This window comes from Macrosteles quadrilineatus, unplaced genomic scaffold (assembly GCF_028750875.1).
Source record: "Macrosteles quadrilineatus isolate MER2022 unplaced genomic scaffold, UCM_ALF_1.0 Scaffold_22__1_contigs__length_1958994, whole genome shotgun sequence".
NCBI classification, from domain to species: Eukaryota; Metazoa; Arthropoda; class Insecta; order Hemiptera; family Cicadellidae; genus Macrosteles; species Macrosteles quadrilineatus.
The window spans coordinates 789,166-808,296 of NW_026542615.1; the positions used below are offsets into that span (position 1 = coordinate 789,166).

General features: G+C 33.2%; 1 protein-coding gene across 1 annotated transcript in view; it reads left to right on the forward strand.

Annotated features, from left to right (window-relative positions):
* The first annotated feature begins 7,799 nt into the window (after positions 1-7,799).
* LOC129005487 (A disintegrin and metalloproteinase with thrombospondin motifs 20-like) overlaps positions 7,800-19,131 on the forward strand; it is a 208,643-nt gene continuing 197,311 nt past the window's right edge. Inside the window, exon 1 of the mRNA XM_054434389.1 lies at positions 7,800-7,983. Coding sequence (XP_054290364.1) covers positions 7,851-7,983 — 133 coding nt within the window. The 5' untranslated portion in view covers positions 7,800-7,850. The remainder of the gene's footprint in view (positions 7,984-19,131) is intronic.

Sequence of the window (19,131 nt, forward strand, 5' to 3'; positions counted from 1 at the left end):
GGGACCGATTTACTTTTTCATTTTGATGTCTCCAGAGGCCAAAAACACCATTCGTTCAAATTTTTATATATGTATATAGACATTTATATATATATATATATATATATATATATATATATATATATACGTCCGTGAACGCGATAACTTGAGTAATTTTGGTCCGATTTTGATGAAATTTGGTTTAAAGGTGTAAAGCGGGATAAACTTGAATGAGTTCGCGAACCAGCACGATCGGACCATGGGAACGGGGCTTTACGGGGGGTTTTATGGGGTAAAAATTGGTTTTTCTCACTTTTTACCCTCAAAACAAAAAATTTCCCGATTTATCTTTAGACCTTTTTAAAGAGCTTTAAAAAACAAATAATTTGGTATATAAAAGTATTTTTGTTCAATTATTAGTAACGGAGAAAATTTAAAAAATTGTAAATTTAAAATTCCCATGTTATTCTTATGGAGAATATTGTCAAATGTTGTAGTTTGCTTGTTTATGGATATATTTTGATCAAACTTGGCAAATTTATTTATTTTGTACTAAGCTATCAATATTTTACTCAAAAACACACTTTATTAGTTTCCTTGTAGCAGCAAACCTAGGTACTCGTTAAACCTAATGTTATTAAAATATATTTAACTGAAAATCAATTTAGACGAATGGAAATTCGCTTAGTCGGCAGGTTTGCTGCGGCGGGGGTATTTTAATAATAAATTTGTACAGAAACACCTGTTAAATTGAAAAGCTATTTTAATAATTAGTTAGTAATAATTAGTCTGATAAATTCAGGAGTCTCACACTACAGGCGGCTACCTGTGTGCGTAAAAGCATATTTTCCCTCCTCTCCCTAAAAAAACCAAAACAAAAAAAAAACAGGCTGCAAAATCTTCTGCTGCATCTATCAATAAGCTGCAGAACGAATTATATTGTAAATTGCAATTTATCAAAGAATAATCTATAGAAATTCAAAATTTAGTTCCCAATCAATTAAAATATTATTGAATTTATTCCAAGTAAATATAATTGTATATTTATACAACAATTCGTTTACGAAGAAGTGTCGGCGGGTTTCGAAGAAGAACGGACATTCTAATCTTTAATAAGGAAAAAAGTAATGGGATTTTTATCGACCCAACCATAAGATTCGAAATAAGTAGGCCTAAAGAACAGCCATTGGAAATTGATGCTGGAACGAAAAAGATATATGAGCCAACGATTCCATATTTTAAAGACAAATCAATTAGTTTATTTATTGGTTCAAGTGGGACCATTACAAGTCTCATATATTTTGAAAAATATTTAAATTGAAAGGTAACATTTTAAATACATTTCCACTGTGACATTGAAAACTTCAATATCAATCCTAAAAATCAATTACACTCTAACTGATCAAGATCAAAATTATTGTGTAGTTTTGATACGTTAAATTTTATTCGGCTTAGCCTCAATTTTTGTTTGTTATCCTTTGTGTTTAGCAGCTTGCTTGATGGAGCAAGAAGGATGTAATTTATTTATATAAAAAATATTACTCTCAAGTGCATCATTAAGCAGAACATTTTGCAATACCATGTAGATTCCATGATATGTGTTACATACATAATCTAAAAACCTAGAAATACTCTTTATGTTTCTTATTGTACAATTTGCAGATAGTTTTAAGTCAGCATTTATTCACCACATACCCAAAGGTCGTTAACCCCAGTACATATTGGACAATGTAAGGTGCATGTTTATCTGCAGTCAGACTACACAGCAAAGACATTAGCCAGTAGCAACTTAGTAACATTTACTTTGCAAGGTTATTGTTGGATCGTACATTACCCTGGTTTGGGCATCTATAGAGTCTGGTTTATATCAGGGGGACCTACTTGCTCACTTGCCTTTTCTTGGCTCTTTCCGTAAATAATCTCGACTTAAATAGACTGCAATCTAAAAATGCTCTTTAGTACGCATAACGATGACTAAAGGAAACGAATGGCAGTAATAAATAATTTAATCTACAGTATAACAGAATAATAAGGTACTGTATGACTTATAATTAAAAATTACCTCCACCACATAATGCCTCCAGACTTAGCGAATTTTCCATTGGTTTTTCACTAAAATATTTCCCAGCTATTTTCTGGTTTGATGTCAGATTTTATTGCCTGATTAATATAATTAATTTCACAATTATTTAGTTATTGCTATTTTAGAAAGGTAATAGTGTGTTTTAGTATAATATAATAAGAAATAAATAAATCTGACAAATGTGACCAACAAATATGCGAAGCAAACACTAGATTACTTACCATCCATAAAAATAACATGTAAATTTTAAATTTACGGATTTTAATAATTTTCTTTGTAACAATCAAGCTTGCAAACCAGCTGAGCCATAAAACCAGCAGCTTGAAACCAGCAGTTGTATAACAGCTGCACTTAACCTGCAGAATAAGCGAATTTCCACTTGCCTGATTGGATTGTCAATCAAATATCTCCTTAAAAATAGCATATTTATTCTTTTTTTAAATATCATTATTTTATTGAGTACTTTGGTTTGCTGCTACAGGAAAGGTAACAGGGGATTTTTTTGTGAAATGTCAATAGGTATGAAATAAATAAACAAGATAACGCATAACAAGATCATTAAGATGAAAATTTTGTTGAGCCAAAATTGGTTTTAGGGGAAGTTGGTTTTGTTTGCTCAATCACTGGTTTGGTTTTATGTACTTTCACACTATTCTTAGGTTGTTTAAGGAATTATTGTTTTTAATTTATATTTCGACCACTTTTACGAATGATTTGGTTTTCACAATACACCTTCATTTGTCAATATCATACAGTTATTCACTAAGTTTTATAAGTCAGAAAATTCAATACTTAAAACCGAATTATACACAAATCAGGTCAAACGATGAAACACCTTTATAACTAAAACAGAATGCCTTTTTACAAAGTAAATTATTTAGGCTCCATGGCAAGAATTAGTTAATTAATCAATATGAAGCAACTGTTTAATGAAGAACTGCCTGTAGCTTCATTTAAATGGTTTCAGCTGTAGGAATATTATTATTATTTGTTGCATTATCTGCACAAATATAAATATATGTTGAATATTAGAGGTTTTCAGCATTTTTTACAGACACAAATATTACACTTAAACATAATGTTATATATAGTACCAAAGGGAAACTCTCATTCTCGTTAGTTTGACCTGTTACTGTGGGGAAATTAAAAATATCTCCATACCATTAGATGTATAAGAGTCGAGGTGTATTTTTGATACACAAAACCTCCCCGGGACTTCTCTATACGCTGCAAGGTGTTTTATTTGTATAATACAATATTTTAAAGATTGTTTTAAACAATCCTTTTTCACTCCTGAGAAGTGACAATTGACGTTGTAAAGGCCATCTGGTGTATGAGCGTTTTTCGATCGGAATTATTGCTTTGATGTTATAATTTATTTTACAGAAGTTATTTTATGCTTAAAAATTGGGAATTCGCAAATATCTGTATTAACTAAATAAGAACTTATTATAATATAATTTTAATCTATGACTATAATAATATTGTGGCATTTATATAGCCGAAAAGACCACGAGTTGCCTTTTAGACTAAATATTTAAAAAAAATCAAGTAGAATTTTTTTTACCAACTGTATTGGGCTTTAAATTCAATTTTAAATATAGCAGTGGCCTCACTACCTTGATATTCCCGCCCTCGTGGGATTAAAACTAGTGGGTCGTCTCTTGCACCTCTTCTTTCCCCGTCGTAAACACACTGGCCGCAACTAGCCGCCCTCGAAATATTCGTTGTAAAACCCTAGTTGGCAGTTATCTGTATTGTCCACAATTGCCCGCTTTAATTATGTGTCCGCAATGTTCCAAGTCCACCCACAACACTAAGGTGCCATTGCCTGGACACCCCAAAGACCCATATTATGACTTCAAAAAACTGTTTAAATTTCACGGCAAATCAGGAATTCAATCACATTCATTCAATTATTCGTCGTGTGTTTGTGTAAATGTAAAAAAACTGTTACTGACGACCTTCATATGAAGTAATTCATCCTTGTACTCACCTGATGATGACCTCCTAGCAGGTTGAAACTAGTTGTGGAGACAACAATTGGATTGCATGAATAAGGTATTTAAACCACTATCATAGTTATTATTCGCAATCCGGAGGCTACCCACACCATAATGAAAATCAGGAATGTTTAAGGAATTCTGTTAAGTTACGCGTTTATTTGATAATATACAGGGTGTCCCGGAACTCTCTACCAATATTTTAGGGCATTGTTCCTGGGTAAGAAACATATCTAAATATCATATTTAAATTGTCCTGAAGTCCTTACTTACTCAGATAGCCGCCATTTTGTTTTTTCACTTATTAATTTTTTTCTGAAGATTGGTCAAACATACGAAGCTGAAACTTTGCACAAACATTTATGACAACTAGACAAAGCTACAAAAATATTATGACGATTTTTCAAATTCATAAAACAAAATGGCGGCTGTTTAAAACTTTGTTTCTTAAATTACTCGAAAACCGTTGATTTTACAAAAATTTTACAAGAATAACTTTTTAAGGCAATTTTATTACAAATCGATCAACACCTTAATCTTTAAGATCGGACGAGTATTATCTGAGATATGGCAGTTTTAGTGATACGTGACCGCTTTCAGCATGCGCTGCAACTAATATCCGGCGGTCACGTATCACTAAAACTGCCATATCTCAGTTAATACTCGTCCGATCTTAAAGATTAAGGTGTTGATCGATTTGTAATAATTGCCTTAAAAAAGTTATACTTTTAAATTTTTGTAAAATCAACGGTTTTCGAGTAATTTAAGAAACAAAATTTTAAACAGCCGCCATTTTGTTTTATGAATTTGAAAAATCGTCATAATTTTTTTGTAGCTTTGTCTAGTTGTCATAAATGTTTGTGCAAAGTTTCAACTTCGTATGTTTAACCAATTTTCAGAAAAAAATTAATAAGTGAAAAACACAAAATGGCGGCTATCTGAGTAAGTAAGGACTTCCGGACAATTTAAATATGATATTTAGATATGTTTCTTACCCAGGAACAATGCCCTAAAATATTGGTAGATAGTTCCGGGACACCCTGTATACCAACCAATAAAACTTCAATATATATATATATATATATCACATGTGAAGTTACTATACATGTGTATTAGACTCATCCTTTACCGACTACCTAGGAACATATTAAATATTTCTGAACGTTTGTTTTTTATTGAAGCAGAAAAATCGGACAAGAAAGAAATTTCGTAGTACAGTTGTAATAAGTATTCCACATCTAATGCAAAAGAAATCACCCAATACGACCCTAAAAAGTGACTCAGAAAATGCAAGAAGCTTATTTCTAGTAATAATCGTCTAAGAAAAATTTACGATCGAATAGGGAAATCCTGATCGCACCATTTTCTTGGAGATTATTGAAAATTTACGTCAAGTAAAGAAACGCCAGCAATAAAGTTCACCAAACAGCAAACAAGACATTTTCTCTCTTGCCAGATGGGGTTTTCTTTGAAATCATGAAGCTAGAAAATTAGCAATGTTCCAACTGCGACGCCAAGGTCAATAGATTTAGCGTAAACCTTACTATCAATTCACTACCAAGAAGTAGACATTTGGAATGTCCAGTTAAAGTTGATGCCAGATTTCGAATGAAATGTAACATATTTTTAAAAGCTCCATCGTAGCGGTTTGTTCTAAATTTACCACGTGTAGGCTAGATGGTAAAATTACAGATTTATGTCTTCCAAGTCTACTTGTTAACCATTCAAAAATGACAGAAATACTTCTTGTGAACTGTAGACTTTGTTTATCGTATAAACTAGAATAGAACCAAATTTTCCATTAAGGGTACCTATAAGCTATTACTATTACCACATTTGTCATGGTGAAACCCGCGATCAAATTACTTGTTCGTTTTGATACCCCGAGAGGCCAAACACATATATATATATTTCTGTGGTGCAATTATTGAGAAATGGCGAAACTAATGACTCAATTTAAAAAGTACTCTTATTTAAATCTTCTTGTCAAACGATATCAAATTGAAAGAGATTGAATAATAAACAGCAAATCACTCTGTTAATAGGAAAATGAGGCGCAGACTGACTAGTTTAGCCTTATTGTACAACTAAACATATTGATATTTTAACTACTTTTTATTCGATCTTTCTGAACTTAAAGATCTTTCGACCTTTCTGTGTTATTTTTTAGGATATCATAAGCTAAATAATAATATTCTTGATGTTTTATTGAATTTCCCATATAGAAAATGATTTTCCATCGTAGGTCTCATAGAAAGACCTAGACCTGGGACCAATTTACTTTTGCGTTTTAGAGGCCATAAACACAAAAGGCGCTCGAGGAAATGAGAAACTAGAGGGGAAGATTATAGATTAAGGGGATCCAAGATCCCATGGTGTTAACAAAAGTGAAGGCATGTGATGGAAAATGGAGCCGCTTTGAGACAACTACTCAGACTGAAAATAAGATAAATCTGGTTTCTTAATTTGATAGACCAAATAACCTAGAAAAACAAACTGTTTTTTTTTTTTTTGTATTAAAGGAGGAAATATGTAATATATTATTATTTTCAATATTAATTTTAATCAATCATTTTTAAGACGCGTTTACACTATACAGCGTGTTTATAAAACTTTTTGATCTTGTGTTTATAAAACTGTAAATAATATGCACAACAAGTTGTATGAGCCAAAACTATCAAACATGTTTAAAAGAATAAAAATGTACAGTTAACATGATCATTTCAAGTGACGAGGATCTGTTGTTGGATGTTGTTATTTTCTGTGCTAGGAAGAAAAGAACAAAGCGCCGTTTGTCGGTGTCTGAGGACTGTACTGATGCCGAGACTGAGGAATTGAGGCTTCCGCTTCAAAAACCTTTTAAGAATGACAAGTGTGAGTACTTGGTTCTTCTTATAGGGGACTGCATCGAGAAGAAACACACCTCATTTAGAGACATAATTCCGGTAAAGAAGGACTTTCTGTAACCCTACGATTTTTGGCTACCGGCAAGTAACTCTTAGTAAAAGTTTATAAATTCAAATTTTCTTTAAACTTTCTGCCATGGGTTGGAAAGCTGTTACTTGTAGTAAAACCTAACCTTTGGTCGAAAACAACATATTTCAATATTTAATATATAATATATACTAAATATTTTATTATATGAATCCTACTATAGTTAATAACTTGTTCTACACTTGTCTAATGGTTTTTATTGCATTTAATTAAAATGTCCTAGTCAAATATTAGGTTGTAGGTACAACTCAATTTAATGAAACACGTTTTATAGGGTAAACGTGGCGTTAGTCTCAGTTGCGGTTGATATATGTTTATATTTACAGTACAGTACTTTTAATTTAGTGGCTCAAATTTAATAAAAAAATAAGTTATTAAAACGCTAGTCAATCTCATTATTCAACAAATTCAACCAGTCTCACAGAGTTTGTTCACATAATGATCAGTCTACCAACATCGACCTAACGAAACTACGGTTTGCCCTAAAGCCCAAATATGCTAAAAGCATTTAAACCTATAGGAGGAATTATAAATTAAATCCTACTAGATTCAAACCAATAAAAAAACAAATCCTATTTCACAAATTCTCCAATCACACCAACATCAACTACATCTGTGTAGTTCCAAGAGCGCTGAGCCAGGGGAGGCCCGCTAGACATTTAGCAGACAAGACGTTTGGTGCGTCACCTCGTGGTGGACTCCCGAACTGTTCGCGCCGCAGAGTCAGTGCCAGTCGGGCAGTCGCGGCGCGCGGCGAGGTGGCTGTAGTGCGTGTAGCGTGTAGTAGTGCGATGACGTCTAGAGGTGGCCAAAGGCTAGCCAGCGTCGTGGCGCTTTGTGCTCTACTGCTGGTTCTCGTTTTGTTGGCGGCGCTATTGTTCGCTGCGCACCTTGGATTTTTCGAGACAAGATACCAGAATCCATGTAAGTTAAAATATTTTTTCTGCTTTTGGCGGGGATTGTTTAAAGTTTTGTTTTAATTTCCACACTAATAAAACTTTGTTTATACACAAATTTTTGTAGGATAATTTATAATAAACGAAGGAATTTGTAATAAAAAGTACGGCATAGTATGAAATAAAACTAACTTGTATGGCAAGGATGGTGGGTAACATATTATCTTTTTTCAAAACTAATATCTAAGTAAGCTTGGGACATTTATTTTTTTATGCCTTGTGTTATCACTAGAGTTACTTATCAGTGATAAGACAACAAGGACGCTTGTCAGGTGTCTGTCTGTCTGTGTGTCTGTGACGGGTTAGCTACGCTCAGTCCCATTTTTGAATGACAAAGAGACTGTATACAAATATTTCATTCAAGTCTAGCCACTAGGAACGTGTAAATTGGGTTTCAATATGCCTTAGATATAACTGGTATTAAACCCCGCATATTTAAAAATAAGGGAATAATAAATAAGTCTAGTCCTAATTAGAATAATATAAAAAAGGTATAAATTCTAAGCCAACAAAAATAATTTGCTAGTTAAGGTGTTTATAATGAGAACATTTTTGGTCCGAACTTGGTCTCCCATTTTACTCATTTGGAGAAATGAAGTAGATGTAGATTGTGTCTCCAGTAATTCATAGTATTAAACAAATTTTCATCGTTAGAAAATTATAACCGAAGTACTACCCATTTCGAATTAAATGATTTGTTTTACCGTGAGTTTTTTTTACTTTCGACCGGATTCTTTCTGCAGTAAGTTAAAATATCCTTCTGTTTTAAATATAAATAAAAAAAACTACATACCAAATAGAAACATCACAATTTGAAAATAATGTATATAGGGACATTTCAAACTAATTTTGAAAAGATATTATGGTAACCCACATTCTTGGCTCAGACGTTAGTGTAAGGCGTACTCTTATTGTATTGCACTTGGAAAAAGAATCTTTTTAAATGTACACAAAAAATAATGTGTTGATTTAATTGTATGAATGGTATGAACATGTATTGAAAGAAAATCTAAGTTCAATTGTATGTAATCGTTCAGGTAAACTGCAAAATTAAGCAATAAAAAACAAATAAATGTTTACTTCGTTTATACTTTGTATTATTTTTGGAAAAATATAATATTCTACCCATTATCCTTGCCTTACAAGTTAGTTTTATCATACTATACTGTACTTTTATTACAAATTCCTTTAAATTAGCGTAAAAGTAATGTTTTGAAATTACTCATCGTCGTTATAATTGATAAGATGTCTTCTCAGTGCAGTAAACCTGCTTCCATCTAGAATGAGAGGCTCCACATAAATATAAACAAATCCCCCCTTTCGTAGAGGGAGATTTCCAAGAGACAGTTCGCGCATTTAGACATTTGTCATTGTTAGATCATAGTTAGACCTGTAGCTTCACCTGGGCTCCGAATCATTGGGCACGATAGTGTCACATAGATTTTGGCGATTAGCGAGATTTTAACCGAGGTTTCAAGGATATAAGGCCTTAGGCCTGTTGTGACACAATCCACAGAAGAAATCAAAAGCTCATCCTCGTAAAAATTTGGGAAGTGTCCAACAGGGATATTAATAGCATCAGTTTCGTATTATTGTACCCTGCCATGAATTTGCTACATGGATTTGGATGTGAGAAATAAAACTTATACCATAACAGTTTTCTTTCTTGACTGTTTTATACACAATTTGAAAAGTTAGAAGAAAAATGTTGGCTTACTAAGAAAAAGAATATTACTATGATAGAAAGTTTGGCTAATAATACAAAAGGAGATGTTAGAAAACTTCTTAATTTCATTCCATGTGTGTAGTCCTTTAAAAACAAAGATACTCCATGGAGAAGTTGATATTATCCTATTCTCCATATATAACTTACTGGCAAAGGTGCGAAATCATAACAAAAAGATAGGGATCAGATTATTAAATTTTTATTGCGATTTAGTTGAATCTAATAGGAAACCAAAACAGCTTGCAAAGTGCTTCGCCAACTTCGCTAAAAGGGTAGCTTTTGTCCCCTCGTTTATCCGACCTGACAGGACGGACGAGTGGGTGCCAGATAACATTGTGTGCCTAATACAGCAACGAGCCTTAGTAATCTGTTACTTCATGCGCAGAATCACAATGATGTCTAGTCGTTATATCCTCCAGGTGGCCCCATAAAGTGCAGGGTCTTCTTATCTTCTACATGCTATTGGCCTCTAGAAATAGTTTAAGGTCGTCGTTGATGAAAAATCATTCGTTTTTTTGTTCTAGTAAAAAGTCAACACGATTGTTTCCAAATGGTTTATTTATTTCAACCTACTAATAAAAGTAGGTCTCCAATTACATTTCAGTCTCAATACTTTTTACTTTAGTCCACTATGTAAAAACATTGATAATAAATAACACATATAGTAGATGTAATATAATTGCTGTACACTACATAATTTATTTACATAATTATACTCAATTGGTTATGTCGGATAAGAGATTCAAATAAGAACTCATAAAATTAGAATCGTAGGAACTCTTAGGTACTAAGAAAGATGTGGAACTAAGGATCTCATAGCTAGATCATGTTGAAAGAGTCTTGACGCCAAAATTCCATTCTACCGTTCAGTGTGAAATATTTAGCTTAACTGATCCCATTTGTCAACTGAAGCTTATCCTGTACAAATCCGTATCGTTATAATAAATCCTAGACACACCAAAACGTGTTTTCTTTTCAACAACTTACGATAAGTTAGGTGTGGGATGAGGAAGATTTTCTTTTCATGCTGTTAAAATGTTGCTAAAGGGACAAGTCAAATTACTCTTCACACTTAACCGTTTCTTTGGGAACATCTGTTGAGCCAGTTTTAAGTGGCGAGCTTACCTAAATTAACTCCGATGTCTATCAAAGAAAACATTAAAAATCCAGGAAATTAACTGGTCGAAAAAGATAATATTAATTAATTTTGATGTGTGTACAGCTATTCATCGTAAAGTAAAATATGTTTTTTTAGCATTCATAGTTTCCAGGTCTTGATACACAGCCATAAAGTCTTCTAATTGTCTATTTTCTTTCCAATACAACATATTCGTCCCAAAACATCACCTATCAAGCCAATGCACTATACCATTGCTACCATTGCTATACCATTGCACTAGAGTTATCATAATTGACAGTAAAGTATCGTGTCCAACACGTGTAGTCCAGGCTATTAGGTCCAGACCACCAAGGGTTATATGGTTTGGACGTAGGCCGTCTCGTAATTAAAGCCATAACAATCATTACCCTGATGAAAGTTTATAGCCATTTTCGACAGGGTCGTTGAACTTGCTTATAAATTGGTTCTACTAGTCGATTGGTTACAAATGTAGTTGGTAACATTGTAGTTAGAAGACAAAATATGATTTTATCATAGTTAATTATGAAAGGTACCAAAAGTTGACATGTATGGTCAACCGAGATGTAGTGCTCGCCTTTAAATCTGAAGTTATCGGTTAGTTCCCGAGTGGGTAAATTATGCACCTAGATGGTATTTGTTATGAACTATCGCTAATGATGCTATCTAAGAAAATATCTGTTATATACTAACAAAAAAGGGGCATGGACCGTTACTTTTCAAACAACTTTAAAAGTCATGCATTTAATATACTTAAAATATAACTAACTAAATCAAAAAGCGTAGATAAATTATATTTACAGGAGATATATTTGAATGTTGTTAAGCTGTAACATTACGTCTGCATTTTATCATATTTTACACTGGTCAACGTTTGGCCTTTTTTGTTAATTTATATTTTATTCTTGTCAATAGGGTAAACAAGTTGTTGTTAGAATCAGAACACCCTTGCGTACTTTTTATTGTTTGATTATTAATTGGCTGAAAATATTAATTCCCAGCATCAGCTCACTTTTACATCAATCACATAAAATTTTATTGAATAATTGTAGGTAATAATACAACTCTGAATGCTTTAATAAATCCGATGGTTTATTTCCTGAAAAAGCTTTGGCACTTTTTAATGTTAGCTTTACATGATTTATAAAATGTTGCGTCGAACAGATGTTCTGTTCCATAACCCTAGGCGTGATTGGATTCAGTATAATGTTTCAGTTAGGGTTGTAAATGTTGAGTTTTATACGAAATTGTGCAAACTCGACAGGGAATCACGATGGCAATACCGAGTTGTATCAGCAATACTGACCGCGATCTTATCACTGTCAGGTCACCGAACGTGGGTGACCTTGACCTCTTATCACGAACTGACCTTGGTGATAAGAGTCATTCAAACGGGACGATAAGTTCTCATATTTACTGTATTAGGGAAATTCACAGTAGTTTTGCATGATATGTAAACTAATATTATTCACAATGTACAGTTTTCGTCAAAATTCTGATTTTAACCACCGTATATTTATTTTAGGTTTCCTTTCGGGCTATTGTTTGTAAATCTATAAAAACAGTTGGAGAACAAAGTATATCCACGTAAATTTTTTTTTTATATACATATTTCTATTACATGTTAGGGGAACAAAATATTAGACCAACGATACCGTTAGTATTGGCGTAGTATTAATCCCAATGATACAATTTAAATTGGTAACATTTTATAAAAATTGTTATATGCATACATTTTGTGAAGCAGCGAAGTAACTTAATCACCCGATTTTTTACCTTATTAGCATTAGCTTTTTTCTAATAGAAATGTGCCTCTAATTGTATATAATATTTTCTATTTTAATGTCGTGGCCTATTTTATATAAGCTAAACATATTTTTGAAACTTGTAATAAGTTACATGTCTTGACAAAATATTAAATCTACTAACCCTAGACACAATATATATTCTTATTTCCCACAACCAATTACACAGTCCTTCTGCACATCGTATACTTATCTTGACTTGAAAAGTCATTAATTTCACACACACAAACACTTTTTTGTGGGAGTTCAATTTAGCTCAATCACTTGTAAGCACTTAAAACTTATTTTGTACTAAAACATCAATAAGACATAAAGAACAAAAGAGAGAAATAAACGAAATTCGATTTGATAATATTAACAATCAGTAGGCTAACTTATATAGGCTTAACTTAGGCTATTACAATCTAAATAAACTTCAAACAAGCCAAGTTGTGTAGGCTACATTTTGTGCAGACGTAACTGTTCCACATAGCCTCCATCTCCAGGAAGTGTGAGTATGTAGGAGCTGCACAATGCTGATCCCCGATCACTGAGGCATGTGGTGCTCAGCACGTCACGAGATAAGACACGTATCAGCTGGCTGTGTAGGACCAGCTGGGGAAATTTGGCTAACTCACTGAGTGGCGTGATAAGGAGTTGCTTATATAGGCTTACACAAAAAAGGCAACATGTGTGCACGGGATAAGAAGACGTTATTGTGCCTCACATGGAGGAGGCCAGGAATATTTTCAAAGGATGTAAAGCTGTTTACGTTATACCTCAGATACCCTAAGGTTATAGTGAGGGACGCACACTTTTATTGTAGATAATATGAAACTTATTTTACCTATCATGAAAGGATACATTGATTATATTATTATATAAAGTTTATTTTACCTCACACGAAGTGATACGTTAATTCCTTTATAAGTGAATATAATTTTACGTCACACGAAGTCATTCATTCTCCTTAGAGATGTGAATTTATCTTCACGTCAACAAAGACATTCGTTTTTGTAAACGATGTACAGTGTCTATACACGAAAAGAAGCGTGAATTATTGCAGGGGATAGAAAGTTTATATTACCACTCACAAAGAGAGACGTGTATGTAAATTAATTAAAGATAGTTAAGAAGGGGATGTAGCATTTTTTTACCAAACGCAAATGACGTAGACCTGGCTTTTTCATAGGGATGTCAAGTATATGTTACTTTACACGTATGGAGATGAATTGTTACACAAGCAGTGATGCTCATTTCACTTTACATGGAGAAGAACATCAATTTTTAGAATGTGTGCAGTTTAATCTCCTTTACATAGGCATGGTTTTTTCACTTCATATTATTTGTGTATCATGTATTGTATCAAACAACACATTACTATGGGAAGACAAACAACCAATACCGGAAATAGTTAAAATGTAACATTTCCACCAAAGTCAGTGCTATCAGCTGGCAAGTTTGACTGATTGCTGGTTTTGAAAGTCCAATGTTGATACAAGGTGCGTTGCCCGGGATGAACTCCCAACGATCCCCACATCTGTAGGTTTTAATTAATAGTTTTGACCTCCTTCTGCCGTTAGCTTAAGGCGTTGTGTAACACATGGCCATTGATTTAACCAATCCCGTTCCCAATCACTTGTTCCCTGATTTAAAACAACGATTCTTTTTTATCACTGATGTTTATAACCTACTACCAGGCAGTAGGCTACACTTTGTTCATAGTGTGGGAGTTGATTGAGTCAAGTAGTGTAATAAAAACGTCTAGCAAACGTATATTACTTGTTGGAAACACTCAAGCATAATTTTATATCTTAAATTACGTCAATATGTAGGATTCCTGCTATTTTTACTTACACGATTTGAAATAAGCCATACGATTACACAATTTTTTAAATTATATTTTGGTTAATCATGAAAATATAGCTAATAGTCGTTTGCGATCAATTAAATATTTTTTTGAAGAATATTATCTATAAAAAGTGAATTAGCAAAGGCTATTTCAGACATGCATATAAAATCATAATAGTATTGCAAAATATTGTTGGATCTTTGAGAAAACTTTAATTCCGTCACAAGATTTGTGTTTATAATCTTAGAGTATGGTTCTTAAAACGTTAAGACACATTATACGCTCACACAACATAAACTCCCGTTCTTCTTCGAATACAATGGTTATTAACAACTTTATTTAGCTATGTTTATAAAACTTTCATAAAGCTATCGTATAATCATTATCGGTTGCAATATTTTAACAAATTTTAAATTTATTCTAATAGCCTTTGGATAGTTAAGTACAAAGTTTGAAAGTTCGCGATAGTTTTGTTTCTCAGTGTGTAACCACGACGACTGATAGTTTCTGAGATTGTTGGTTCCTTTATTGTTTAGTCCATATTTACCATTCTATGATATTTACATACACGTGTATTAAGTTAGTACATAGCCGTCTCTGGTTAGTTCCCAGCTAATGGGCAGTTCAGTGAGAACGTAGACCTTACAACTCTAAGAACATACACCACAAGTGGTGTAAACCTCGCTGTCAATGGACTAACAACGATTTACGTGGTTGACAAAATGTTTATGTGTGGCCCCCGCATGAATGGTGGGTAATGTATGCTAAGAAATACAACCTGCCCGCTGCCGCTCCTAGCCGCATAAACATGCAACGTTCGTTAGGCATACCCAGGGGTGATTACTGGACAACAACACAATTGAGAAACTGGAATATATTATGTTTTAATTTATGTTAAAGAAAACGTGTTTTGACAAGGGTCCTGTCATTGTAACTACACTTTCAACCCATATTTTCGAACACCAACACCAATGTTAGATTTGTAGTAGGAGAGTTAAAGAAAAAAAAAACCGCTTGGATCATGTTATATCTTGTTTTATGTAGAAGAAAACGTGTTATGTATGTTTGTGTGTTATGTTATGAATGTAAAACAACAGTCTTGTTATATGAGTCTGTTAATAACTTAACGCCATTCACCCCCAAACTAGTTTTGGTACATTGAAAACTTTACCGTTAGATTTTCCAAAGCAGAAAATAATTTGAAAATGCACCGCTGGGGTTCAACATTGGATGAATTGCACCGCGAAAAGTCAACACGACACAGGTGTGAGGCGACAAACTGTTGACGTTTTCTTGACATATGTGCAATCAAGTAGGCTAACATTAATACTAGTATCAACTATACAATCTTTTCCACGTTGCACTATCAATTGCATGTACTGTTCGTGATATTTTTATTCTTCCAATTATTCTACAACATTTTACTGTTGGCGCTTGGACCTCTTTTTTGTCACTTTAGCAAAAGTGCATTAAAATAATGATGATTTTTTTGTTTCTCTGCCGTAGTCATACTTTACGTTATTGGCAAAGTTTTCCAAATCCAAATGATTACTATGTTATCAGGTCATTTTTTTTAGTCTGAGTAGTACGTTGAGTAGTAAAAGATGAAAACGATCTGTTAAATTATTTTAAGTTGAGTTAAATTTATCCATTTGCTATCATATATTCATATACTTCCCTAGCCTAGACAACGTTTCACCAAAACAAGGTAAACAATCTACCAAAATATCAAACCTTGCAAGAATCTTCCGTTTTGCGAACTACTTTTACAGGCTGAAAAGGCGCAAGTCGTTAACTAGATACAGTACCAGCCTATACAAAGTAACGCCTCCGACACTGAAATAGACACACACTTGACCTGGTTAGTGAGCCAAGCAGTCCACAGTAAACAGAAGAAGCTTTTTTACACTCATTTACACCTTCAGACGAGTAATGAGGCTGGGACGTCTACCAAGTGACGTCAGCACGCCGGACGACCGTGAAATTATATTTGGACGTTATGAGTTATGTGAGCAGATGTAGACAATTGTAACACTACACTGGCTGTTGGCAATGGTGCGACCGCTTACACCTAGTAGAGATGTGTAGATATGGGTTGAATGTAGAAAAACTGCTAACTGTTTGGAGATTCATTGGAATTTATTTATAAATGTTGTTTTGGTCATGTCTAAACTATCAACTATTTTCATATGGCAATTTTGTCTGTTTTTGGAAGCGTATTGTGGGGTTTTTAAAGCTAAACAATACTTATATATTTTTTCTCTTTACGCAAGGCTTTCATCTTGTAGGTCAGATCTTGTAATTAAAACAGTATGAAAAAGAAATATATATTTTGTAACCATACAAAAAAATAATAGTTCCTCATTACTATTTTATTTTAAGAGACGAGGGTTAGTTGTGGTGGAATCAATTTTCTGGTCGTAGAAATGTTAGTAAAATGTCATTATATGACATTTTATATAATTTTTTTTTACCAGAGCTTGATTCAGCGCAAAAAGGGCAGTTTAGGTGAATTATGTACACTATAAAAATAGTAATAAAAACCGCTCATACAACATAAACTCTCGCCCTTCTTTGCATACATATTTACAGCAAAAAATGTGTTTTAATCTAGTCTCCTTATTTAAACACCTCATAACCATTGAACGATGAAAGAGTGGCTAAACAGCAACAATCTTTACCCATTTTTTGCCAGAGTAGTTTTACAAGATGTAAATACTCAAGTAACTCACATGGTGTCTGGTTTGCGAGTGGCCGGATCGTGAACGACATGAGTGAGTTTTTGCCAACAGGCTGATACTCACGAGACCTGCAATGTTTGATTCGCCTGACTAGTTTACTCAAGTAACTCACATGGTGTCTGGTTTGCGAGTGGCCGGATTGTGAACGACATGAGTGAGTTTTTGCCAACAGGCTGATACTCACGATTGTGAGCGACATGAGTGAGTTTTTGCCAACAGGCTGATACTCACGAGACCTGCAATGTTTGATTCTTGGCACGTCTGCGAAGCTGCGCCAATAATAAACTGAAATCTGGTGAAGCGCGGTCAGTGGCTCGGCAGACGGAAAAATCTAGCGGTTATTTCTGGTTTATAGACACTTTAATGCTTCCTTTGCGTTAAGAAAACCACTTTTAAAATTGGTATACATTTTTTTATTCAGTTATAATTTACTGATTTTTGTCTCTTTGTTGTACGATTAAATGTTAACTAACAAAACAGCGTAGGACTTACATAATTACATTAATTTATCGTAATTAATTTATTTATTTTATAAATTTGTATATTTATAACCATAGCAGAAATGTGATAGTCCGAGGTAGGTGAATGTGTGGGTGTCTCGGCGCCACTACTGAATAATTCTTCATTACAATACTTAATGGTACTTTCCTGTTAAAGGGAACATTCCTTATTATCGATAATTTTTTTTTCTCGATATATCGATATTAATAAATTGAAACATATCAGCTGACAACTACGATAAATATTGTTCAGTATCAACAAACAATAATGAAATGAAACTGTTAAAAAAAATAACCTAACATAACCTAACATAACTAACCAAACTTGCTGTGCAACATTCCATGTTTAACTTGCCTTTTCTGTTATCAAAAGGAATTTGTAAATAGTACAGCAAGTTTGGTTGGTTATGTTAGGTTAGCTTAGAACAGTTTCATTTCTTAATCAATATAATAGACTATTTTAGCATAAACAAGATCAGTTGTCAATATGTAATGGATCGGTAAACAAATATATCGATATATCGAAAAAATCATCGATAAAAATGAATGTTCCCTTTAACAGGAAAGTACCCAATTAATTATTGTACTTTACCAAAACACCATTTGCTTCATAATTTCCACGCACAGACTCAAGGTCCATGTGCATGTCCATGTTGCGTATAAGGCAAATTGAATACTAAAAAAACCTCCAACCTATTAAAATATTATTGAAATAATTTTATAGCTTGTAAATGTTCGAAATATTTGGATAAAAATCTATTTCTATCAAGGATGTTGATATTTTCTATAAACTTCTAAATTAAGTCACGTTGCAATAACTAACTTCTTCAATATGCGTTGGTTCTTATATCAGGGTGGTTTTCTAAAAAGAAAATAGGAACACAATTTAGCAAATAAGACTGCAATTATCATTCCCAAGCGGACGCAAATTTTGTACATAGTTTGACTAGAACTTTGTGTAGTAATAGGTGGCGTTTGCGAATTTTTACAGCCAATCGTATTTCTATCACTACTTTACTTTGTTTACAAGTGATGTATGAATGTTAGAATAATAAATTTGCCAAACACCAAAGAGATCTACCCCTTCCATCATTGAATCGAGGTCAATTTATTCGTAATTACCAATAGCGCGCGATTACTTAACAACTCGTAAATATGTTGTTAAACTATAAATTACATTATTCCCAGGGGGTTTTACAAATTTTTAATTCTGTTTGTTGGTTTACACAAGAACCTAGAATATTTTACTTTTACCCTTCAAAACGTTGTTAATTAATTCCCCAGAACGTAAAACCTTTATTCATAAAAAATCAAATTTAATGATAGTAGTGAGTAAAAATAATTCCATACTATATATCTACGAGTAATACAGATG